The sequence below is a fragment of the Engraulis encrasicolus genome, chromosome 13, assembly GCF_034702125.1.
Source record: "Engraulis encrasicolus isolate BLACKSEA-1 chromosome 13, IST_EnEncr_1.0, whole genome shotgun sequence".
In the NCBI taxonomy this organism is placed as follows: Eukaryota; Metazoa; Chordata; class Actinopteri; order Clupeiformes; family Engraulidae; genus Engraulis; species Engraulis encrasicolus.
The window spans coordinates 46,692,042-46,717,453 of NC_085869.1; the positions used below are offsets into that span (position 1 = coordinate 46,692,042).

Consider the following 25,412-nt stretch of genomic DNA (forward strand, 5'->3'; position numbering starts at 1 on the left):
TCTGATGGTAATAGAGAGGTTGTAGGAAAATAACGAAGGCAAGGATGGACTGCTTGCTTGTCGTTTTACCTTCAGGAGAATCGCGTCATTTCACTTCAGAGTTTGAGGGCCCAAATTTCCAAAAATGTTGGGCCCCCAATGGCCTGGACAACCGATTCCAACGGCAGCTCCTCTTTTGATGTCTCTCTCAAATTGCCATCCATTCATGGCTGAGAGACTCTGTTGGCAACCATGAAGAGAATACCATCAGACAAATTGGTAGTGATTCCACCATGTTAGTACTTGGCATTTGCTGAAGTGCAGGAAAGGGCTTGCTGACAAAGACGCTCTTCAGTTCAGACTAAAACTCGTGTGCGATCTTGCCGCTCTGCATGCATTGCAGACATACAGCACTGCCATTTCCTGACTGTGCATGGGCTTGACCAGTGTGCACTGAGCATGTTGCTCTATTTGTTTTTTTCTCCCCCAAACAGCATTTCCCATGACCCCAACATGTGGTCTCGGCTCTCTCTCTCAGTGCTGCTGGAGATGGCGGCAGGAAATGAGCTGAGGTTCAGAGGTCACGGCAATGTCTGAGACAACTATGACTTTAATTGCCCCTAAAAACTCTATTAGAGAATGCGGCTCAGAAGGAGAAGAAGTGGCGCTGGCTACTTAACCAGAGCCAAACACCGTGCGACCTCCACCCAACACGTGACATCCAGCTGTGTTAAGGAGTTCAACATATGTGGGGAAAAAACTTGTAGATAATTCATTACCTGGGAGATATGGCTCTTTATTTCCACTGATTGATGAAGTTTAAACAAAAAAAGTTCCCACAGTCTGACAGCCAGCCCAGCTGAGTTAGCTACACCCTTTTCTCCAGAATTCTGATTGTGTCACCACATTACAATCTTCTTTTGAAAGAGATGATCTTGTCTCCTCCAGTCCTGTCCTTAATTAACACATGCATAAAGGGGGGAAACAGAGCCTGATGTAAAGGGGTCTTGTCATTTAGAGAAAACTGACGGGCTTGCAGTGATTCGTATTTATTTGTCCTAGAGCTTCAGTGAAGACAAATGGGCAAAATGAACAGCTTAGGCTACTAATGAAGAGAAGGGGTATTTCCAGCTGTCAAGCACTCAGACGTTAGAGTAGAACAGTAGAGGAATGTGACAACTGTCACTGAATCATTTATCTGCACAACATCAATCACCATTAGTCCCTTATCCATTCAAAAACATTTGGTATCTATTAAACCCCATGTGCGCAAGTTTCAGGTCAAGATTCTAGGCTACCTTCTTGGATGGAATACGACTGGTGTAAATAAATACCTTGTGCATGGCAGTCGATAATGAGAGGTGCCTTGACATCCATGGTCATCCATGCCTCTGTTGACGTCTATCCGACTGAAATGCAGAAGCAAAACAAAGTTCATATGTGTTTAGTCATGGAGTTTGGGAAATGCCGAGTGAAGAAAAAATGTCGTCCGTACTACTTGCACTGTCTGTGTGTGGGTGCATCCGTAACTATAATTGCCAATGAGGTCATTTTACTAGTTGAAAAATATGCAACAATTGTATCATTCAGAAAACAAGTAGGCTACAGAAGACGTTTAAATTTATAAAGCATTCAGTTGTGTCAAAGTTTACTTACCACGCCTGCCCTGAGTCCTTACCACAGTTATCTACTGTCATCAGTCCTGATTTGGAAAGAGAAGTGAGGAACCAAAACAACACATTAACTCTCCAACATCCAGGGGCATGTCGTTTCGCCGAGGTACAGCTTGTATACAGACGCTTAGCCTATACATTACATATTTCAAACTTTTTCTCGCGGTTTAAAATTCTGGAACATTTTCCCCCAACGCCTAGCTCCCCATAACAGTTGGTTCACTGTTTCTGTCGACCGCCCGCACAACTCGTTCTAAGGGAGGCAAAGGCAGACCACATTTTCAAGTCATGACACGATGGTAAGAATCACTGCCAATCCCCCTACCCTCCCACTTCACGGTAAGCAGTGTAGTGTACAAAACAGTACTGACGGCACTCCCCACGCAATGACTCGGGCTTCCATCTGTTAATTTGGCACTCAAATCAGACTAGTAAAAACTTTGAAAACGTACGCAAACAACAGGCACAATGTAGCAAAGCAACTTTTGTGTAAATGTTGTGACTTCGTAACAATGTAAGTAACAAGTAGTTTGCAATGTAAGTAACAAGTAGTTTGTAGAAGGATCAGTATATTCCTGTTTAATAGCCATAAATTAAGAGTATGCGTAGGCTACCATTAAATTGAAAAATATTTAAGCTACTATCAACTGCCCCTTCTTTTCGTAGCCTTGTTTTGCCAAGCAAGGCTGTTAATAAATTAATTAGTGAGCACTGAGCAGTGAAAAAATGCACTGCTTCTTCAGTCATAAGGAGTAAAAAATATTTATATATTTTTTAAAAGCACAGCGCCACCCCGTGGTGAGTGGTATAAATATAATTGACTTTGTCTGGCATCTGTTAAATTCATCAAATTCATTATCCTGGGCCTGGCTAAGATCTTTACCAAATCAAATTGTTTCTCATATAGCTTATTGCGACTATAACAAATTCTCCTTGCCCTTAATAAAAAGATAATGACCAGTAATGGAAATTGAAAACTGTTTATTCCAACACAAGTACACACTAGTACAAAATGCGCAACAAAGCGAGACAAGCAAAACAAGAAAAAAGCATGTTATTTCAAACAATCACATTTATCTCATGTCAAAGTCAGCTTCCGTGGGTGCTGCCGTGGTGTTTGATAGAAATGGCAGTAGGGGAGTTTCAGTAGTTGACATCATGAAAGGTGCGTCCGCGGCCTCGCAATAAAACATCTCCTCCCCGTGCAAGCAGTCCTGGGGGTACATGGCCGCCATGATCAGGCCGATGAGCATCACAAAGACCCCGGCGATCAGGATGAGACAGGGCAGGAGGTTCTCCCCCTGGTACCAGCGGCCTGAGTTCAGCTTCAGATAGCACGCAGACGGGATGATGAAGATCAGTGGCGTGGCACTCAGGACGCCCTGCGGAGGAAAGAGGGAGACATTAAGAAGCTGTTTACATGTTTTTTATTGTTTGGGGTCCAGTGCCCAGCCCTTAGAGTCGTGGCTGGGCCCCTATACGGTCATTTTTTGAGAACGCATTGGTTTTGGCATGTAAACAGAATTTTAGAATGCTCATTTCAAAATAGGTTTCTAAGGTGCCGATTACACATATGGATATTTTTTTAAATGCAGATTTTTTTTTCTGTGAACGTGTAAACACGACCTGTGGATGAAAATGAAAAACTCCATTGTGACAGGTGCATTGTACCCTTCATGGGATATATTTAAAACCAGAGTTTTGAAAGGCACATTCTGAAACTCTGCTTCTAAGTTACGGAGAGTAGTGCTGCCATCTGTCTTGGATTTATGTGATTGTCCTGTTTTTAAATGATATGTCCCGGGGGGAAAAGTCCCTGGACACTGAATGAAGGCTGCAATGGCTTACAAGCAAAAGGGTCAATTGGATTAAATGTTCAGGTTTTTTTCCTGCAGAGGTGGCAACCCTAATGGGAGGACAACAAGGATGTCTCTCACCTGTCATTATGTTTCAGTTTCACTGTGTGTAAAGCCCCAGTTATACGATTGTTGATTCCAGAATGGCAATTACTGTATCATGTTGTAATGTAGGCCTATTACTGAAGACTTTGTGTCATGTCATAGTAATGTAGTACTATGGTAATAGTCAGTCACATAGGGACAGACAGCAAAGTTGTCCCATACCTCTCATTGCATTTTGCACATGATTATTTATATGAAATGTCGATTCATACTTTTTTGTAACTTAGGTTTTTTTTTGAAAGTGAAATGAATGTGAAAATGAAGAAGCAATTAGTGGCGAAAACAATTTTTTTGAATAAAATATTTTTCTAACATGTTACAAATATCAATTGCAACAAATTAGTTTTAAGTAAGACATACAGGTCAGTATAATACTTTTGACAATAACCGTTTCTAAAAACATGAACTATTATAATACTGCAAAATTAATCCATAGAGCTAGTAGGCCTACGCTCTACTGCTTCAAATTCAATGTGACACTGTTCATGTCTAATAATGATGTCATTAATTAATACAGCATGTAATTAAGTGTAATGAAAGAATTAAACAGATCCGGTGTCCCCCCCAAGCTGTCAAAAATATGGAAGGGTAGCTCTAGCATAGACAGTGGACGTGTAAGTGCATAATAATCTGTGTCTAAAAAGATCAGTCAAAGGAAGGCCGCAGTGGTCTAATGATTACCTTGGGGGTTGGTCTTGAAATCACAGGGTTGCAAATTTGAATTACATCCTTACCAGCATAAAGTAAACATGTCTGCTATCTCCCTCCCGTCACCTTCAGCATTAAATGCCCATGAGCAAGGCGCCTTTAAACCCATTTCTCCAGGGACTATAATCAATACCCTATACCTGGAAGAACTGTAAATCACTTTGGATAAAAGCGTTGTTTGGCTCTGTGTTACATAATGTCAGAAGGGCTATACTGTATAACCATCATACTGGTTGATTTGATTCACGATGTCGTTCATCATATAGTAAATCACTTGAAGTATCTATTTTTTTATTGGATTAATTCCAGAATTTATGCTGCCCATTCACACAGTTCACGTCTTTTTCACGAATATGTGTCATCACAATCAATTTCTACAGGTAAGTATTCATTGTGAAATTCATTCAATTCAATTCATACATGAATAGGTGGATCTTCTCCATGTCAGCCATCCGGAATTACCAGGTGTAAACATCTTTGGCGGCAGAACTTACTGTACTTTGGTCAAACCAGTCAATAAAACTTAATTACTTTAATTAATATTTAAATATTTATGAAAATCTTGTGAATAGGCAGCATGCATTTGGAAATAAATAACGAATGGTTACTAAATGGTAATTGGTAATAAATGACTAATATTACATATTTTACCTTTAAGCATTGTTTGGTTAGTTTGCGTGTATTCGTTTAGGAGAACTTAAACTCACATTTAGCTCCAGAACAAGGCCAAGACAGTCAAAGCCCAGGGAGAGTGCAGTGCACACGGACACAATTACGACAGTCACCACAACATGGGAAGTGGTGGAGAGGACCCCACCGAAAAACACATTTGACACCACCTAGGGGGAAAGATAAAAGACAACAATACGTATCAGCAATTTTTAGTTGGGTAAAGACATACCGGTAGGTAGCATTGAAAATGCCATCAGACAAATCAAGTCAAATGTAACTTTATTGTCAAAAATCTATGTAACAGGGTTAGCACAGAAGTTTGAAATTGCGCAAGCACACACACGCACGCACGCATGCGCGCGCACACACACACACACACACACACACACACACACACACACACACACACACACACACACACACACACACACACACACACACACACACACACACACAGTGCAGTAAATACATACATGAATTTACATACTTTCTCTGACACATTCACTCACAAACAAACACAACCTCAGACACAGACACAGACACAGACACAGACACACACACACACACACACACACACACACACACACACACACACACACACACACACACACACACACACACACACACACACACACACACACACACACACACACACACACACACACACACACACACACACACACACACACACACGACAGACAGTATGATAGCATAGCTTAAAGAGTTAAATTCATTTGAGTTTCAAATCCACATTTGCTTTTTCAATACCTTAAAGGTGCACTGTGTAATGTTTTCACAGTTTCTGTCCAGAATACATGCTGCCTACTCACAAATGTTCCCTTTTTTATGAATACTTACCACCACCATCAAATTCTAAGTATACATTATGACTGGGAAAATTGCAATTTTCATACATGAAAAGGTGGATCCTCTCTATGTCTGCCCCTTTTGAATTTCCAAAAACAGACATTTTTAGCAGCAAAACTTACTGTACTTGGTCAGACTAGTAAATATTAGTTTTATCTAGTAAATATTCATGAAAATATCAAATTTGGCAAACGGCAGCACAGTTTCAATGAGCAACATATTGCAATACTATGGCCACCATCCAACAGAGAGTACCTTTAAGACATGGCAACTGTTATACATTTGCTATTACCAGAATGGCAATGACCTAGTTGTTATGTATTTCTTAAGATTCTGTGTAATATCTTAGTGGTGTAGTAGGTACTACGCGCATAGTACTACTTTCAACGACCATTGCAGCATTTCACTGGAGGAATGGTGAACATTCTACAGAGCAATTGTACCATAGCATAAGAGCATACCTCTCGGGTAACGAAGCACTCAAGGGGGAATGTGGTCACAATGCTGATGCCATAGCAGAATCGGCCAAATGTCGCAAGGTTGTCACTTTTGCAGTAGTTCTCAAATATGTCCCCTGTAAGGTAATAATGGATAGGCCATGAGCAGGACTGCATGTCACATCCAGTGTTTCCCGCTGAACATTTGTTAGTCAATAGCCTTGGTCTCACTGCAGGGCCAGCCCCGGGCTGGCCCGGACAAAAGCGGGCTGACGGTGATCTCATCAAAAGGGGGCTAGGTGCTAAAGATGGCCGCCGGGCCAGGTTGTGGGGCTAAGGGCCGCTTTCCCTGGCCCGTCGAATTCGATGGGCCAGCAAGCACCGCTGAGGCTCGGAGGCGGGGTCAACCTCGGGCGATATAGCCCACGTGCGATATAGCCTACCAGACCTTCGGCGATAATAGCGCAAAAGCTAAATAAGCCGACATAAATGTCATGTGTGAGTATTTGTGAGACACTTTTTATTGGTGTCCAGTGGAAAGCATGCCAAATCACGATAATGGCACAAGAGTTGGCGGCTAAAAGCAGAAAAAAGCCGACATGACTTAGCTATGACATCCCAAGTTTAAGTGTGTGGTGCCCATGATGCCCTGATAACAACAAAAAAGTTATGTTGGCTAAATAACTTTAAAAACACAAACAGAAGTGCCAAAGTTGCATCTTATGAAATTATGCCATAAGAAAGCCAAACACCCCAAACTAATAATTTGCCCAGAATTTAGCGATAAGTCCCCCTGTGCTTTCACGCCATGGTGAATCTAGACTAAAGAGTCCTAATCTAAAAGATATATAGGTCTAAATATATAAATAACCAGCGATCTCCTTCTCCTACAGACATGTGTTAGGGCTTGTTCGAAAGCTGAGATTCTTAGCTTTTTACAGTTTTTTACGGCACGTTTTTATGTTCTTTCATTCAAAAGTTATTGAACTGTAAGCGGCCGCTGTTGCAAGTGAAAAAATAGCGCTTTCCATCCATTTTTTTTATCTCGTAATTTTTCCCTAACAGCCAGCGATCTCCTTAACCTAGACCTACAGACATGTGTTAGGGCTTGTTCGAAAGCTGAGATTCTTAGCTTTTTACAGTTTTTTACGGAACGTTTTTATGTTCTTTCATTCAAAAGTTATTAAACTGTAAGCGGCCGCTGTTGCAAGTGAAAAAATAGCGCTTTCCAACTATTTTTTTTATCTCGTCATTTTTTTCCTAACAGCCAGCGATCTCCTTAACCTAGACCTACAGACATGTGTTAGGGCTTGTTCGAAAGCTGAGATTCTTAGCTTTTTACAGTTTTTTACGGAACGTTTTTATGTTCTTTCAATCCACAGTTATTTAACCTTAAGCGGCCGCTACTTCAAGTAAACAATGGCGTTATTCTCCAGCCGGATAGAGAGGAAATCTGTTTTGTCGCTGTGTTCTTTGTTCCCTCGAATTAAACCGACGGTCTAAATAGGCTACATTTGTACGTCCCCAACACAAGACCAGTTCTTTCTAAGTTAGCTCTTTTCATGGAAAAACATGTTTTTCATGCGTCTTTGTCTTCTTAACATGCGCTGCGTCCCATACAGCTTCTGAATCGACAACTTTGCCATGTAGGCTAATAAAACTGTTCTTGAAAGGCAAGCCATTTTCTTTGCAGTTCTTGTCGTCTTTGTCCGTAGGCTACGAGCCAAACGGCGACCTGCTCCAGCAGCAGAGTTTGCTCAATTTTCTTCTCCTTCTTTGTCGTTGTTCTGTTGTTGTCCTTCTGTGATTTGGGGCGAAAGTGGGCTGTGCCCGACTGACGTTTCACAAACAAGGCGTGTACCTGAATGTGCCTGGGGTCGGCTATGAGTCCGATCAGGCAAAAAATGGCCCGGGGCCGGCAGCTCCGAGCCGGCCACTCTCCTGAGCCCCGGGCGGCCCCGGGCCGCTGAAGCGCGGCTAATGAGACCAAGGCTAATGTAGAGTGGTGGGGGTTAGTTGCTATTAGAGACATGTGGCCATTATCAATGGAAAGTCTATGTTGTATGTACAGTTTATTATGAATCACAACATGAAAGCCCACAAAAATACATTTGTATACCAGTTTCAGAAGTTACATTTGAAAACAAAATCTTAATCCTTTCTGGGGACCTATGTAGTCAAGATGGGAGGTGTTTGTTGTCAAGGTGGCCGCCTTAGAGCTAGGGGAAACCCTGCCATTGTGGGCAGTGGAGATGAGTGTGGCGAGGTGTCGTACACTACAGTATGTTACAAGTATGTTCCATTTGTAACTGAGCACTGAGTAGACCGACAGTTTGGCTTATTAAAAAGAACACAGAGAATTTAAGTGTGCAGACTTTTTTCTATTTTACACAGTTTTTGTTTATGTTTGGCACCTTTTAATCGACAGTGCAGTAAACTACAGTGTTTACCTTGTGTGTAGCCGGTGAAGGTGGCGTATCCTGCCACGGCAAACGCAGCGCTGACGATGAAGGCGAAGGCCACCGACACGTGCGTGACACGAGACCAGTTGCTTAGCGTTTGGTCTCTCATGGAGCCGTAGATCAGGAAGCTGTTATGATGGCAAATGAAGGCTGCAACACACAGGTAAACACAAACACGCAGGCACGCACACACACACACACACACACACACACACACACACACACACACACACACACACACACACACACACATGCACACGCACACGCACGTGCACGCGCACGCGCACGCACACAGACAGGCACACACACGCATGTTCAGGTGTGCACACACACATGCACACATATAGTATGTTGGACATAGTATCAAAAAAAGAGAGAACATTTAACAGAAGGTGACTGTTAAAAGTAGTAGGCCTATCACCAGGGCCGCATTAATGCACAGGCTACACAGTAAATTCTGCAGTGCTCATTTAACACTTAGAGAGTTGATTTGGCATCATTTGGACTTAAAAAAAACTCTTTAAGTGTTGAATTAACACTGCAACATTTGCTGTGATGGCTGCCTAGGGTCCACAACCTGCCAGACCCCAACCCCCATTGGCCAAAAGTAAAACAATTGTGATGCAATACTGAAAAATTAATCTGTAACGTCGAGTACAGCAACCGATAGGCTAGGGGCCCCAGGCCATCTTAATCTGGCCCTGAGTATCACCACAAATATCAAGCAAATCTCACCAAAAGACATGACTCCAACAGCTTGGATTGCATTCCACCTGGCAAATGACCATGCTTCTGATGTTGGCGGACTGTGAACAAACAGGAATAGTACATGTTAATGATCTCAGTGCAGCCAATATGGATGAAGCACAGTGTTTTGATTACATCATTAACACATTTTCATTATCCAGTCCATATCCCGGTGTGAATATCAGCACGCAAGTGTAACAAGTTGTAGGTACTTTTTGGGTGCTTATTTAGGTACTTTTTTGATAGATTTACATAACCTCTTACTACAGTACTCAGCCTGTAAGTGCCACCTTTGGAACGTTTCCCAGTCTACGGGGGAAAGCTTAACTCCAACATTGCAACATTACTACGACATCATGTAAAGTCTTTATTAAGAAATTGCTATTTGGTCAACATGGCATTCTGCCCATAACAAACTTAAGATAATAACAGGGGTTGTGTCTTTACAGGGGTTCAATTACCAATGCATCATAGACAATTTTCCAGCATATGGTTTTGTATGAAAACATGACGCATTCAAATTAAGTGATTAAAAATGGACCTCTGGTTTTGTTTTGCTAATCTGTCATGTGGTTTGCAGTTGGATATGGGCCAATTAAAGGGATATTCCAAAGTTCCAGGAGCTATTTAGTGATGATAACAGGTTCAAATTGTACCGTGTGCAAAACCTGGAATATTTTCAATTTGTAATAATTTCACTGCAAGTCATACTTTTTATACTAGTATATCTATGCATGCAACAAGAATCCTTGTAAACCTTGCAATTAGATGAGTTTTGAGTTGACGCATATCGGATTTATTGTAAAACCAAGTTGTTCTAATTGTATTACAGTGGCAGTGATAAGGGCAAAGACTTGCATCGAGACAACTTGCATCGAGACGCTTTTGGTGACCACTCTATGGGCTTAAACATGATCTATTATATTACATTACATTACACTTAGCTGATGCTTTTATCCAAAGCAACTTATAGTTGCAGTATTGGTTACAGTCCCTGGAGCAGGGGAGGGGTGAAGTAAGGCAGTGGTTCTTAACCTGGGGTGCGGGCACCCCCTGGGGGTGCGCCAGAGATTTCAGGGGGTGCGCGGAATTTTGTGTGTGTTGAGGTTGTGGCCAAAATTGTGCTTCCAAACATTATAATTAGGCCATATCAAGACAAAACACAGCGAGTTTTGGTCCCCATGTAAAGTCATTGAAGTATTGATTAATGTCTAAAGCAAGAATCATTGTAATTAATCACTTAAATCATTTTTTAGCACGTAAAACATGTAGAAGTTTGGGTTGGGGGTGCGCGGCTTGTCTTGGGCACAAGTAAGGGGGTGCTTCAAGAAAAAAAGGTTAAGAACCACTGAAGTAAGGTACCTTCCGGGCATGCCAGCCAGGGATGATATGGGATTCAAACTAGTAACTTTCTCATTTCCAAGACCAACTCCTAACCATTAGGCCATTGGACTGCCCCCACTGCTTCATGACTTACGTACCAAATTGGTGTTAAGAAAGAATCAAAAGTTTAGCTGTAGGTGAATCAAATGATGCAGATGAAAGTAGACCTGTTAGGCCAACCACTTGTCAGGTAGAAATGGAGGTAAAAATATTCTGATTCTCCCATGTCTGATTCTCACATCAGACTTACCTGGAAGAAGTCTATTAGGGCACTTTCACACTTTCCCTTTTAGCCCTGGGAAAAGAGAATCGACACCCCGTAAAAGCCTAATGGAACAAAAAAGAGCAGCTGGTCCTTTTTGTAATAAACAAAGTAAACCGAACTCAGTCCTTTTCAAGTGGACCAAAAAGTGAACCAACAGCAAAGGACTCAGTTCTGTTTTTGTTCATATCGTGAGCATATTACAAGAAGAAATGGCTGCTCTTTCAGGTCCCGTGAGGGCTTTATGGTGTGTCAGTTCTCTTTTTGATCATACCCAGCCCTCTAGAGTTCTCCTTAAGTGATAACACCTAGTCACAAGTCAAATTTATCAGGACTCACAAGCGAAGTAGCGAACCGTACTGAGACCACGTCAAAATAAGGTCTCAGTACGGTTCACTTCCAAGGGGTCTGTGTACACTTTGGAGCGTTTACATATGCACAGAAAATGAGTCACAGGTCTGAGTTTGCTTAAATGGCTGAAAGGGACCAGGTGTGTACCCTAAGTTCCAAAATGAAGTTCAGTTGCCTACAGCTACTCTTTTGATGGATATGACCTAGATGAAAGAGGATGTTCACAGGCGTGAATGACTTTTTCCACCTGAGTAAATTCCCTGAAGTTGTAGTTCAGGCAAAATAATCGTGAGGAAAAGTTCACAAAATCAATCGCCATATTCAGCGCCAAGTCCTCTTAGCGGAAACCCACTGAAAGTTGCTAAAACAGTATTTGGCAGTCACCTTGTACAGACTTTTCCATACTTTAATGTGTAAACAACTTCAGGAAAGCTGGCAGGAAATCTCCTTGTTGTGCTATGAGAAGGCTGTAGGTAATTGGATAGTTGAAAATGTGAATATGTGTTCATATTTCAAGATATGGCCCCTGTTATAAATTTGCTGTTGCTGGAATGGCACTTACCTAGTCGTAATGTATTACTAAAGGCCATGTGCAATGTTAAGGCAGTGCAGCCCTATGGTTGTAAATGTAAAGTCTTTTCAACTACACTGTTGCACTGGCAGAATGGTGCACATTAGGAAACTACATGTGGTGACGAGTAAAATTTCACAAGAATGACAAAGGCCATGAAAACATGGTAGCAAAAAAAATGTTTACATCTGTGGTCCAAGTGTGACTGCCCTCATGATGACCATGATGAGGATGCCCAGAGTCAAGACCATGGACAGCAAGGATACCTGCACACAAATGAAGCGCACTATTGTGGCATTGTTGTTGCAAAGATTTTGACAGACTGCTTTATGTCCGCAGCTAATGCTTAGCAATGCGTTACCTTTCCCAGCTTGGCTACGTCTCGATAAAGAGACAATGGAAGAGTGAAGAGAATGGTGGACAGCATGATGACGAAACGTCTCCCTGCAAGCACACTCCCTGCACCCACTAAAACAAATGACAAGGGTAATCAGGGATGGCAACCTCCGCCTTCTGGCTGTGTGTTTGGCGCCCCCAGAAGACAACCACAGACAGTGCAGGCAGGTCATTTAGTACAATAATGTAGTATAAAAGTAAACAAGTAACAGTCATACAGAAGGATGTGTATTTGTAAGCAGATACTGTGCAGGAAGAGAAAATAAATCCAACAGACCTCCTGGTATCCTCATGAACACTTTCGTCAGCGTATCTCCTGTAATGATGTTATAGCTTATCATTGCTAGAGGAGGAAAACAAGACCACAGGTTAACACCAAAGCCTACATCTCATTTCCGTATGTGCACATAAACCCACTGAAGTAACGTGCTGTGAGTGAAATGCCATGAACATACCAATAAATGGATAGAGGAATTGGAGTGCAGAGAGCACCAAATACCCAGCAAAGCCGAATGTGCTGCGGACTAAGGATTGGTAGCTGCTGGTGCCCGACATATTACCTCCTTTTATCAGTAGTATAATGGAATAATCTGAAGGGGGAAAGCATACAGATGGCAAATGTAAGAGATGCAAAGATGAATGGTTTTACAATGCACAGTTAAGATGAATGTTAAGAATGTGCACAATTAATGGGCCTACGGTACTAGGCCTATTTGTTGTCAACAGAATATATTAAATTTGATGTGATGTGATGTGATGTTATGTTATGTCTCAACTGGAAGTCACATTGCATTACAAATTACACATACAGTCAGTGCACAGGCTACTTGCTACAACACATTGTTACTATACTACATTGTGGAAAGTAATTGTAATTGACGCAATATCCATCACCATTCCATACTGTACCTGTAATGAACGCAACAGCCATAAGCAGTATTAATCCCAGAGGGAGGCCCGCTTGGTTCAGAGAGTAGGGTAATCCTGCGTACAAGGCAAACCGTATGAGTTGTGAACATGGTGGAAAAGTGGAGCGTTGATGTTACTGCTGTCATCTTCAAACACAACTTTCTCCAGTCTCACTCAGTATTCAGCTATTTTCAGTCAACTCTTTCTGCGTGCACACAGAGCCAATGTGAACCATTGAGCCATTGTCTGGAATTCTTTTTTTTTGGGTCATATGATTCAGCACCAGGGGCAAGGTTGTATTCCACAGTCAACACACCATGCTGAGCTATTTACCCTGCCCCCGAGAAAGTGTTGCTCAAACGCAAGCATGTTAGCAAGAGACTTCTTACTTAGTAGGCTATCTAAAATCCACATGTTAAAGGTGCTCGTTTTATGAACACCACCCAACAGAGAGCAAACATCTAGTTCAGAGTTAAACTTAAAAGTTACTACTCACCTATGATTCCAGATCCGATAATCGAATTGATGAAATTAAAAGATGCGGATGTCATTGAACTCGTCCCTCCCATGTCAGTTTTGGGTATAAGAAATTCTCCTGCATCATCTATCTGTAAGCACACATACACACAGAGGGAGGTGACTCTGTGGCAGAGGTTTTCCAAGACACCACAACTGATGCACTTACACTCCCCTCTGCCTATTCGGCCTGTGCGCAAAACCCACCTGTACTTGCTGATGAGGTTTGCTGTTCTGAATCACTCCATTCTCCCTTGTCATCTCAAGAGACATCAAGACCTCTCCTGAGCTACCAATGTTGTCCGACATATCTGTGTAGCCGACCATTCTTCAAGCCATAAAGTTCCGAGCGTTCCTTGGAGCACAGCTGAGCGCACACAGTACGCGCCGGGTGAACACAATCCAACCACATGATCTCCTTTCCCCTCGCTCTGCCCTGCTGATGGCTAGGCTTTATGGCAGTGCAGAGCGCACAAATGAGTCGTGCGGAATTAACCCCTTTCTTGCTCGACGGGGAAACATTCCTCGTGAGACACACACACACATGCGCCATTCACGAACCAGATTTAGGCCCCAGCTATTTTCCGGTACAGTTACTCTTTGTGTAGTTAAACATATGAGATGAAGGGGCATTTAGGGCAAAAAAGTACACCGCTGCCTAATATCTTGATTTAGCTGTAAGCTTCACCGGGGCCTTTTAATGCTGACTGTGGCATAACAATATGTCCTGTGTGGAAAAACTGGAGGTGTTGAGTTGTGAGAGGAAACTGAACAACTTAATTACTGTTTAAAAAAAATGTAATGCAAAACCAATCTATAGGTCATAGTCTACAATTTGTAAAAGAGTCATGGTAAATTAGTCGAAGTGCAAAGGGCAAAGGTCACCAGACCAACATACCAAGAGATGGTGCAGGGTCAAGGAGGGCACAGCTCAATTAGTAAGGCTTTGTGTCTTCTAACTAAATAGTAATTTAAAGATTAGGATACAGATTAGTATATTCTACAGAGACAGACGCCATCTAATAATTTGGATCAGTGTTTTTTTTCGTTGGGGGGAATTCCCTCCGTATAGCTCTTACAGGCCTGGGATTTGCAGAGTGCGTAGTAGTATATACACTATTAAGAAAGAATGATGAACGGAAATCCCACAACCATTATGATGCCGTCCATGAGATTGAGTCACTTTATCACAACCGAAGCGTGTAACTGCTTATCATTAGTCACCACCAGCATTCACATCATGAAATGCATGAGATTCCTCATCTCAAAGTCAAAGAGGACAACATCATCACCAGCACACAACCATCCTCTCTCCTGGGCCTGCCCACTGCCAGTGATGCTGCATGGGGTTTGGTGTTTAGATCAGTCTGGCCAACTTCCATTATCCTGTGTGTGCCCTAGCACAATATCCAGGCTCCACCCTCGCAGTGACGCAACACCTTCGGCTCAGCTACACTCACTCAGGCAAACTGTTAGTTCACATACATTCGGGTTCCCTCCACAGCGGGAAACTCCACCCACTTAAACTTTGGCTCAGCCTGTTCTGCCCTCGACCAGTAGCAAACCAAGGGAGGTGGGTCAACCATGCCGGAATGTTAGTTGTTATGCTCTTGGTCAGACCAAGTCTCGAAGAGATGTGAATGTCATGATAATCAGCACAATATAATTTCCTACATACCATAAATTCAATTAGTATGACAGTATGCAACCAGGCTTGGCTTCCATATCCCCTGCAGAATTTAATGTCCTATGCCAGGGCTATTCAAATGGCGGCCCTGGGGCCAGATGCGGCCCTTGGACAGCAAGGTTTTGGCCCCCCACAAGCCCCTTGAAATACAGAATCGTTTTTCGGAATTTAGAGGTAAAAGTATGGGTTCCGTTATCGTGCTGAAACGGGACACAGGGCGTTATAAAGCAGGAAATTACATCTAAGAAATGGAAAACTTCCTGGGGGAGGACCCCCAGACCCCCCACTTCAATGAAGTCTCCCATATTTTTTTCATTAACAGTCGGCAACCATAATAATACATACGTATAGTTATAGTATAGCCCCTTTCCTGGGAGGAATTTGAAAAACTGGCCCTCATTGACATTTAAAGAAAAAATGTAAGATTTCTTTTTGTCTTTTTTGACTTTATCCAATAGGACAGTGTGAGAGGTGGACAGGAAGCGAATTGGGAAACGGGGAGGGGTCGGCAAATGACCCGGGCTGGGAATCAATCCCAGGTCAGCCACATGGCAGGCGAGTGCCCTACCGGTTGGCCACGGCAGGGCCAATGGGTGCATTCTAATATGCGGACTCGCTTGCTCCCTTGCTCCCTTGCATGCTTGTGGCCTCGTGATGACGTCACTGACAACAGACATGTATTTCAATATCTTGCAAAAGTGCAATTCTAATGTCATTTTCTCATTTGCAATCAGTATGGTGAATGAAGAATAGTCCCCCAAATGTTGTTGTGGATAAACTGACAGCGGGGAAACTTGATTGGAGGCGGGGCGCCAGAGAAAGTCGAGGCCAAAAGCACAGGACGAGGTCGGGAGTCTGCATATTGGAAGGAACTCACAGTAACATAGTAGAGTGAGATATGGACCACTCAGATGAAGTACCACTGGGATAACACAGCATCAAGCCTGTGGAAAAAGGCTTAGCAAGTACTGTAGGAGTAGCTACATCAGGGATCCCCAAACTAAGGCCCGGGGGCCGGATGCGGCCCGCCAGGCCCCTTTGACTGGCCCTCCATGTCTCTGCATATTATTATACCATTTGAACTGGCCCAAAGAAGCAATCCACACAGAAAAAAAGCTAAAATATATATTTTTTAATATTTTATTTTGTTTATCAATGGGCCTTCCTACAGTTTAATTTTCACTAACTTATTGTGAATCACCAGAAGTTTCTTGTCTTGATAGTTTCTCATCTCACTAATATAAACAGGCCTACCATTTCTGTATGTTCTATCGAAAAACATGTGAAGTACTCACTCACTTCTTTTGCAAATCACTTGTAATGATGAACTATTCTGTGCTAGAAATTATGAATGAAGGAAGCGAAGGACAGCACTCTTCAGATTTTTCTCTATTTATTCGCCTACGAACATTTCGGTCAGAGCCCTTCTTCAGCGTGTAATGGCGATTGCCGTGCTAGAAATTATGGCTATAACAGGCAGTGGCCTAGTACACAGCCCACATTATTGATCCCGGCCCCTGATCACAGTCAGGAACAATAATGTGGCCCCCAGAGAAAAAAGTTTGGGGACCCCTGAGCTACATCTATATGAAGTATTTCATGCTTTGTGCTGACCAACAGAGCCAATCAGAGACATCCACCCTGAATTATCACCAAATCAGGAATTTGGTACGATTAAATGAATCCCTCAGTGTTGCCTGTTGCATAGGAACTCACCGCATTATTGTTCTCACAGCCTGGTCCTGTGGGTTTTGGATTTCAGCTCTGACTCTGACTTTGAGAGCACTTCTCTTCCTTACATAGTGTTAAACCACTGTGACGTGTTACTGCTATAGTACACGTAAGTGATGCGGGAAGTGATGAGGGAGAGTATATTTGAGCTTGGGAACTCGTGAAGTGGTGAAGTCAGCATGGAGTGCCATAGTGTTTGGGAGGTGGGATGTTGGGGAGAGGTGTGCCCTCGGTGACCGGTAAGTCCTTCTCATTTGCCCAATATAGTTGCAGAGAGATCAACTCTTTTAACAGTCTTTGGCAGGTTCCTAGACTTCTTGGGATGTCACATGCAAGGCGAACAAGATCATTAAGCTTTGCTCTCTCAAGCTGAATAGTAGTCATTCCTCCTGAATAGGTGTAGCTGTTCACACAGATATTATAGATGAACTTGTCCAAACTCTTACTCCCAGCCCCCGCCTTTGTGTGTGCGTGTGCGTGTGTGTGTGTGTGTGTGTGTGTGTGTGTGTGTGTGTGTGTGTGTGAGAGAGAGAGAGAGAGAGAGAGAGAGAGAGAGAGAGAGAGAGAGAGAGAGAGAGAGAAAGAGAGAGAGAGAGAGAGAGAGAGAGAGAGAGAGAGTGTGTGTGTGTGTGTGTGCGTGTGTGTGTGTGTGTGTGTGTGTGTGTGTGTGTGTGTGTGTGTGTGTGTGTGTGTGTGTGTGTGTGTGTGTGTGTGTGTGTGTGCTAGGCAACTACCTTGTGACATCTGGATGATTTCAGGCTTTCCATGGAGATATATCCTCTCTGCCTCACTACATTTTGTCTCTCGGGCAGAGAGCTTGTTCTAAGCACTGTAAAATCTCCATAACAACATTTTAACATCAACATCAAGCCCAATAAGTACTATTGCAAAGACATATTTCCCCCATAATTTATCCATAATTTATGGCAGGTTTACTTCCTAACTACTTGCAGTCAGAAACACACTTCAGAGCATTCCATTTTCTTTTTCTTTTCACTTTTTTCTTTTTCTTATTTCTTTCTTCCTTTCTTTTTTTCTCTTTCTCCCTTTCCTTCACGCCAATGCCTCCTGCAACCACCAGGTGCCATAAGAGATCCCTGAAAGCAACAAGCAAGTTGACCTTACAGATCAAACTGTCCGGCGCAATGGGCGGGGCGGTCGCTCGGTCATCTTCTAGTTTGTAGGAGGAAGCCTACCTGTGTCATTTTTGAATGGTTGTTCACGGAGTTTTATGAGAAAGCCTTTGTGCCTTTTCTTTAACAACACCACACATCTTTTGAGGTATAATGTGGAAATTAATGAAATAACCCAAAATTGAGCCATTGGTCGAATTTAACAGGTTGCATTGAGGTGGATGCGTTTGACACTTGGACCATCAACAGGTGGACCCCGCCTGGACAACTCCTCAGATAGTGAGATGCTATCTTATTTTTTTGCTTGAGGCATTTTTGGTCAGTCATGTCCATACAAACACCAGGACCTCACGTCTCCCGTCCCTTGGGAATTTGGCGTCATCACAGCTACTCGCTGAAAAACCACCGGAAGCGCTAATAGCTGCGCGTGAAGTGCGTTCCAGCTTGGACCCTCGCGGATTCTGGCCTCTGAATTGTCATTCAGAATCACTGAATATACTTCACTATCAACTGAAACAACTTGAACTGAAGTTTTCTTAAAGAAAAAAATCGGTTTCGCCGGTTTAAAGTAACCTGCTGTGGATGAAGATGGTGAGTAAAAAAACAGCTGGGATGCTGACGTGATTCATCTCTAGAAAAGGCAACCTCATTAGTTAGCCTACCTTTCTTAACAGATACCAACTTGATTGTGAGATACGTTTTTGCGCATATTTAACAGTTTTAGTTAGTTTTACCAAGTTTACGCCATGGGCACATATCAGAAATATTGCGTAGGCTACTTAATGTGTAGTTTGTTATGTCGTTTTAAATTGTGTATTTGTGGTGGTTATTATATGGCTGTTCAATTGAATTGCTGAATTCCCACACACTATAAACGTTTGTCGTCTACAGTCATCTAATAGGCACGTGCTGTGTCTGTGTATTTCAGATACAAATATCTAATGCATTTGAAGCAATATAGCTAGTCTAAAACTTTTACGCACAGAGTATAGACTGGTCATTTATGGTAATAAATAGTTAGAATGTTAATTCATAAAGATATAAAGCCTTTTTAATTGCCTTAGCCGTGAGCCAAGGAGATTTGGTCAACGCCCTTTCCACTTGTGTACGCCTAGTCTGGTCAATCTCATTGTGAGAAAATTGACTGGTTGTCTTGTATAACATAATGTAGTCCAGTCAGTGGTCAGGGATGCAGTGCTATGTTGTTTTGCTCTGATCACATCATCATTTGATAGATATAAAGAGAGTACTGTACTGAAGAGTGAATAGAATGGTGAATAGTCCTACTGTAACTCCACTGGTGCATAGATATATCAAATAAAAAAATAAGTTCAGAGTAGTTACATAGCCCACTAAAAACAAACAAAACACAAAAGAAAATCTGTGCTCAGATCATCAAAATCTCAATTTTAAGTCTCAGTCATCTGGTTTAAATTTATTGTACTGTATAGGGGACACGTTGTAATTTCAGCTCTCATAGACATTGTATTGATATCTTCATATCCATTATGGCAGAAACCCAAAGATGAATGGCCCAACAGGTGAATCATCACAGTCATTTCTCAAATTTAGAATTGGCACGAGGATCAAATCAAAATGGCAGCTCTTCCTCTTGCATTGCATACAGTACAGTACAACCCAGCACTTTATCTACATGTACAGTATGTTTGATTGTCTATCCACTGTTTCACATTTGCGTGAGTAAGCAGTTGTCAACACCCATTTTAAATTGGTGTTTACAGAGGCTGCTTGTTGTCAGGACACACAAATGCTGGCTGGTGCCTCAACCCATTAGCACTACAACAGAGAGGAGGGGAGTGTGGCTGCGGAGGTCCTCTGGAAAGTGCTCTCTATTAAGGCTTCTCACTTTCACTTAAACGTCCTCCCCCAACAGGATGCTCTGCTACAGCGCAGTATTAGGACCTTCCCTCTTCCCAGTCCTTTTATAGATGCTGTTGAAACGTCAAAACACAATCGTAGTGTCTGACACTTCAGAACCATGGACAGCAACAGCAAGGAGGGCTCAGACAACTTTATAATCACATGATTAAAGAATCTACTGTATATCGGTCATCTGTATCTCGAATACAATGCTAGACTTTTTGTTTGAAATACAGTACATTAGTGTTGGCTTGGTATGGACACAGCTGTAGTACTAGGCAGATGGCATGTTAGTGCAGGCAGGCTCGCTGTATTGCCACAGTTGACAGCCCAAGGTTTTTGGCCATTGTCAAAACTAGAGGGGATGGCTGCGGTTCCGGATATGCTTTTTCTTGGCGTTATACATACATTTTATACAGACATTATGTAGACATTTTTAAATTCCAAGAGGCCATCTGTTTGTGGGTCAATGGTGTTTTAATAGTATTACCCGTCAGGGTGGTGCAACCATGGCTAATGTCACTATTATAGCGATTCAGTTATTTATTTATTTTTTATGTTTTAGTGGATTATCTAAGATGCAGTGCATTTATGACCAATTGCTAATTAACGTCTGAGCCTAAAAACAATATCATTGACCCTTCTACACACAGACATGCAAACAGCTACATAGGTTTGGTTGTGGCTGTAGAACACCATTGTAAATAAGGGGAAAATACATTTTAAACATATTTATCATCATAATTCAGCAAGTATGTATTACCAGAATACTCCAGTAGACTCACTGGAAAACAGGATTAGTGGCTTTTCTTTTGAAATGGACTTGAATGTGGCATTTAAGTGTTTTTTCAATTGTGTCATTTAGTTTAAGGAAGTAGGAAGTATTGTTTGTACTGTATTATTGCATTAAATGCGATAAAGAGAGATGGAACAGATTAGCTCACTGGCATTCTGTTGAGAGCAGAATGATGTGTGTTTTGGCCTGTTCCATTGGATTTTTTTGTCCCATTTACTCCCAGGAGAATCATTACAAACTACTGGAGGCATTTGACCCATAGAGAGCAGAGTCATCAGGGTGGGAAAGCATTGCATACGCTGTAGATTTTGCTCTCAACTCCACCCTAACAGGAATTTCAGTAACCAGTGTTCTGATTTTTTTTCCTTTTTTGGGGTGCAAAAGCTCTCAGGGAATTGGAGAATGTGGTTGGGTAGTTACTTTCTGTCGTGGCACTAGATTTGTCATTGTGCTAGTGTGTTGTGAGACTGTGTTATATGAGCTTTGTTTGTTTTTTGTTGCCACCATGAAAAGCAGAGAGGGGGGTGGGGTTATGTCCTGTTGCTGGTTGATGATGTAACAACAGCGGATGGAATCCTCATGACTTATGCCCCCACCACAGCTCAGCCCAGCCCAGCCCAACCCAGCCTTGCCCAGCCCAGTCCAGCCCAGCGCCCCCTCCACCCCCATTACCCTACATCCCTTCCAACGCCACCTACCCTCCTGCCCAACACCCTTCCCTATCCTCTCCCTCTCCATTAACCCTCATGCACATGCCGTGCTAGCCTCCAACCAGCTCTCTGCAACCACACATCCCCATGACATGATGACGCAAAACCACATGGCTTCCCAGCTAGCACGAAGCAGCACGGACTAGCAGGAAAAGTGTAAAATTACAGTGAGGCCCCCAGACTGGAACTGTAGGCGCCTAATTGCATAGTAGTGACCCATGTATGAAATATGAAAGTGCATTAGAGCCACGGGGTCGTTTGAGGTGGCCAATGATCATCCCTGCCTATTACAGATTAGGCATTATCACTAATTGCCGAACATAATGATGAGGATGAGGAGAGGAGTGCAATTGCAATGCCATGCCATAGAGGAAAGAAGTTCTTCTCTGGCCATACCGAGGTGCTGGTTACACATATGCGGATATTTTTAAATGCGGATATTTTTTTATCCGTTTACGCTTAGGCACAACATGTGAATGCACATTCTAAAACTCTGTTTGCGCGTAAACGAGAGGCCAAATGCATTTTCAAAAATATCCATAGACGTGTATTACACAGCTTCTGAGTATCAGAATGCTCATGGGGAACAAGGGGCTTATACGTGAATATAGAAAACAATGGGATCTGACTAGTTGTTGTGATGCACACACACTGCACCTTGAAGAACATACTGTGCTCTTTCACTGTAGGCTAGCATAAATCTGATTTAGACAGTGTTTGTCAGTTGTTGTCAGCTGTGTGGCACCGTTAATGTGTGTCAGCTGTGTCCCCCATTAATGCACACTGTATTTGGAACCAGAGATTTGAAAAAACTGTGTACTTTCAATAAGTGTAGGTCTGTCTATTTTTCATTTAACTTGTTGCATGTAAAACAATCCCTCAATGCAAATACAGTGCATTTTTTTCTCCCTCAAAACTCGCTTGAAGTTGAATCTCAAACTCGTTACTTGTTACTTGTGTGGTAGTAAGAATAGCTCCCTTATTCTGTGTGTGACATTAGTTGTGATGGAACAAGACAAATACATGTTTTGGGTGTAAACAACTCATACAACTTGTAAAAGTCATATGAAATGTACAAGTAAGAAGCCATTAAGGCTAGTTCACTTGTAGTACTCATGTTTTTGTACAGGTATAGCTGTTGTACTCCTCCTCCTCCTAACAGTGACAATAGTGTATGTTTGAGGTCAAATGTCACTTGTATGAAATCTGCTTTTCGGTCTATGATGGGGTGACTTTCAAGTTTTTGTTTCCTCTCAGTGATTTGTCTCCTCCAGTCTAATGTGTGTGGCTGCCTTTCAAATATGATCCCATTATGAATAGTTGGCAAGATCTTACTTCAAAGACAAAGTTCATAAGAGTACGAGTTACCTCCCCTACTTTCATACAGGTATCACAAGGATGATCCTGACTGAAACTATAGGGATTCAGCTCAACATCCCATGGACAGTCCATGGATTTTCCCATAGCTATTTGTAGACACTCATGCCAAATAGCCTATGTAACAGAAAACTCAGATGTTTTTTTTTTTCATATGAAAAACATATTTTCCCTCAATTTTCATAAAATAGCTCAGAACAGACAGCTCTGTACACTGTAGTAGAACATGTGGAAAGATGATTGGCTCAGCTGAACGTGGTTCTTGAGAATGCTGTCAGTGGAGAAATGAAATCCGTAGAGATTGTCCGTAAGTGTTTCGGTAAACCCATTTGTCGGGTGATGTGATTACAGCTGAACATCTCTGTCTCCCCTACTGCTGCAATGGCCTGGCCTGTGGTCAGAAATGATGGCTGAAATATCTCAGACTGTATAATACAGAATAATACTGCATGGACCTAAAACTGCTAGGACTCCATGCTGTCCTTTTGATCGGCCAATGCATTCCTTTTAAATGTGTAGGCAGTTGTGGACTACACTTTTTTTTTCTTTGCTTGAAAAATTTGAAGGCCCACATCATGCAGTTTGTTTTCTTTAGAAATCTTTGTCACTTGCGGTGTCATGTTCATTTTTCAGCGCCTATTGATATCGCCCCTACACACACCCACACATGCACACACCCAACCACCACCACCTCTTCAACACTCTACTCCATTTAACGTTTATTGCTCTCACTTCCCCTGTCTCTTTTTCCCCTCTCTTCCTCTCTCTTTCTCTCTCCTCACCTCCCCTGGGACCCTCTCTCTCTCTCTCTCTCTCTCTCTCTCTCTGTCTCTCTCTCTCTCTCTCTCTCTCTCTCTCTCTCTCTCTCTCTCTCTCTCTCTCTCTCTGTCTCTCATAATACAAACACTCAGTGCTCTCTGGTGCGGGAGGAGGTCTAGTAGCTGGACTTGCTGAACTTGGTGGTGCATGATGACAAGATGGCGCAGCTGCTTCTGCCACCGGGACCAGACAGTTTCCGTCGGTTCACCCGCGAATCCCTGCGCGCCATCGAGAAGCGCATCAGCGAAGAGGGCCCCAAGAAGCCCAAGGAGAAGCGCAAAGATGACGAGAACAGGCCCAGGCCCAACCGGGACCTGGAGGCGGGCAAGATCCTGCCCTTCATCTACGGGGATGTGCCCGCCGGCCTGGTGTCCACACCACTGGAGGACATGGACCCCTTTTACAACAAACAGAAAGTGAGTCTCGTGTCGTTTTGGGGGCCCAAAAGGATTGAGTTGTAAGCAACTGGACTTCCTCTTTGACCTGGAAGGTAGAGTACGTATGTAGGATTGTGGCCAGAGTAGGCATTGCAACTGTGCTGCCCATTCCCAAACTTGATCCTTTCATGAATACCAATGAAATAATAAACAAATATTTATTGGCCTGACCAAAGTGCAGTAAGTTTTGTAAGTAAAGAATGTCTGTTACTGGAAATTCAAAATGGTCAAAATGATCTTTTTATGTATAAAAGTGTAATTTTCCCAGTTCTAAGGAATACCGTACTTAAACATGGATGTTGCTGCTAAATACACATGAAAGAGACAACACTTGTGAATGGGCAGCATACATTCTGAATATGAACTACTAAAAAAATGACATACTCTACCTTTAAATGCTGTATGTCCTCATCCATGGAACTTCATGAGTTCTGATTGTTCTCCAGAACACATGACCAGGCCAGAACTGATGAAGTTCAATGGATGAAGAACAAAATGTCTTCAAGCTCCAAGAAGAAATCCTATTGCTGACAACTCTACCCCTTTTGGATAACATAATGAGAATTTTCACAGACGATGGTGGTGGCGGTGGTGTTGAGTTGTTTTTTGTGGTGTTCAAGTGCTGATATTGAATTTATTCATCTTTTTTCCTGATGGAAAATTGGTGACTGATGTGATGATTATGGTCTTGCCACAGACAGATTAATTGCCTCATTATTCAACCCAATTACTTGCTGTGTTTTTCGTGCTTTTCCTGCCTGTGTGTGTGCCCATTACTGTTGTAATTGTCATTTGATTCAGGATGTTGATTACTGGTACTTCCTGTCTGGCATAGAGACTCACAGGAAATGCTTGTCAGCAAGGTCTCTGCACACTTGGTCTCAAGAGACTTTTTTGATGCCCTAGGTTTCTCTCACCTGAATTTGATTTGTTGTGGCTGGTTTTAT

The 25,412-nt window shown here is 42.5% G+C and overlaps 3 protein-coding genes across 4 annotated transcripts in view; 1 reads left to right on the forward strand and 2 right to left on the reverse strand.

Moving 5' to 3' along the window:
• The window catches only part of cobll1b (cordon-bleu WH2 repeat protein-like 1b), a 58,079-nt gene extending 56,151 nt beyond the window's left edge, over positions 1-1,928 (reverse strand). Inside the window, exons 1-2 of one of the 2 annotated variants that reach the window (XM_063214064.1) lie at positions 1,636-1,928; positions 1,314-1,388 (exon numbers count right to left, since the gene is read on the reverse strand). In XM_063214064.1, coding sequence (XP_063070134.1) covers positions 1,314-1,388; positions 1,636-1,676 — 116 coding nt within the window. In that variant the 5' untranslated portion in view covers positions 1,677-1,928. The other variant, XM_063214066.1, reaches the window with a different exon arrangement.
• Positions 1,929-2,672: 744 nt separating this feature from the next.
• Positions 2,673-14,285, reverse strand: slc38a11 (solute carrier family 38 member 11). Its single transcript, XM_063214668.1, has 12 exons — positions 14,102-14,285; positions 13,875-13,986; positions 13,379-13,453; positions 12,925-13,059; positions 12,747-12,812; positions 12,435-12,541; positions 12,260-12,339; positions 9,495-9,565; positions 8,748-8,909; positions 6,322-6,434; positions 5,029-5,160; positions 2,673-3,034 (listed from the first exon to the last, which is right to left on the reverse strand). Exons 1-12 carry the CDS (start codon positions 14,219-14,221, stop codon positions 2,726-2,728), a joined length of 1,482 nt encoding a protein of 493 aa, XP_063070738.1. The 5' UTR covers positions 14,222-14,285; the 3' UTR covers positions 2,673-2,725.
• A 9,901-nt stretch (positions 14,286-24,186) lies between these two features.
• The window catches only part of scn1laa (sodium channel, voltage-gated, type I-like, alpha), a 45,250-nt gene continuing 44,024 nt past the window's right edge, over positions 24,187-25,412 (forward strand). Inside the window, exon 1 of the mRNA XM_063214067.1 lies at positions 24,187-24,444. Within this exon, the coding sequence (XP_063070137.1) occupies positions 24,187-24,444 (258 nt within the window). The remainder of the gene's footprint in view (positions 24,445-25,412) is intronic.

Excerpts from the sequence above, each read along its gene's own strand:
- slc38a11 (XM_063214668.1), bottom strand. The coding sequence starts at position 14,221 with ATGGTCGGCTACACAGATATGTCGGACAACATTGGTAGCTCAGGAGAG. Across the intron at positions 13,060-13,378 it reads GGCTGTTGCGTTCATTACAG|ATTATTCCATTATACTACTG; the intron begins GTACAGTATGGA and ends TTCCCCCTTCAG. Across the intron at positions 12,340-12,434 it reads ACGTAGCCAAGCTGGGAAAG|GTATCCTTGCTGTCCATGGT; the intron begins GTAACGCATTGC and ends ATTTGTGTGCAG.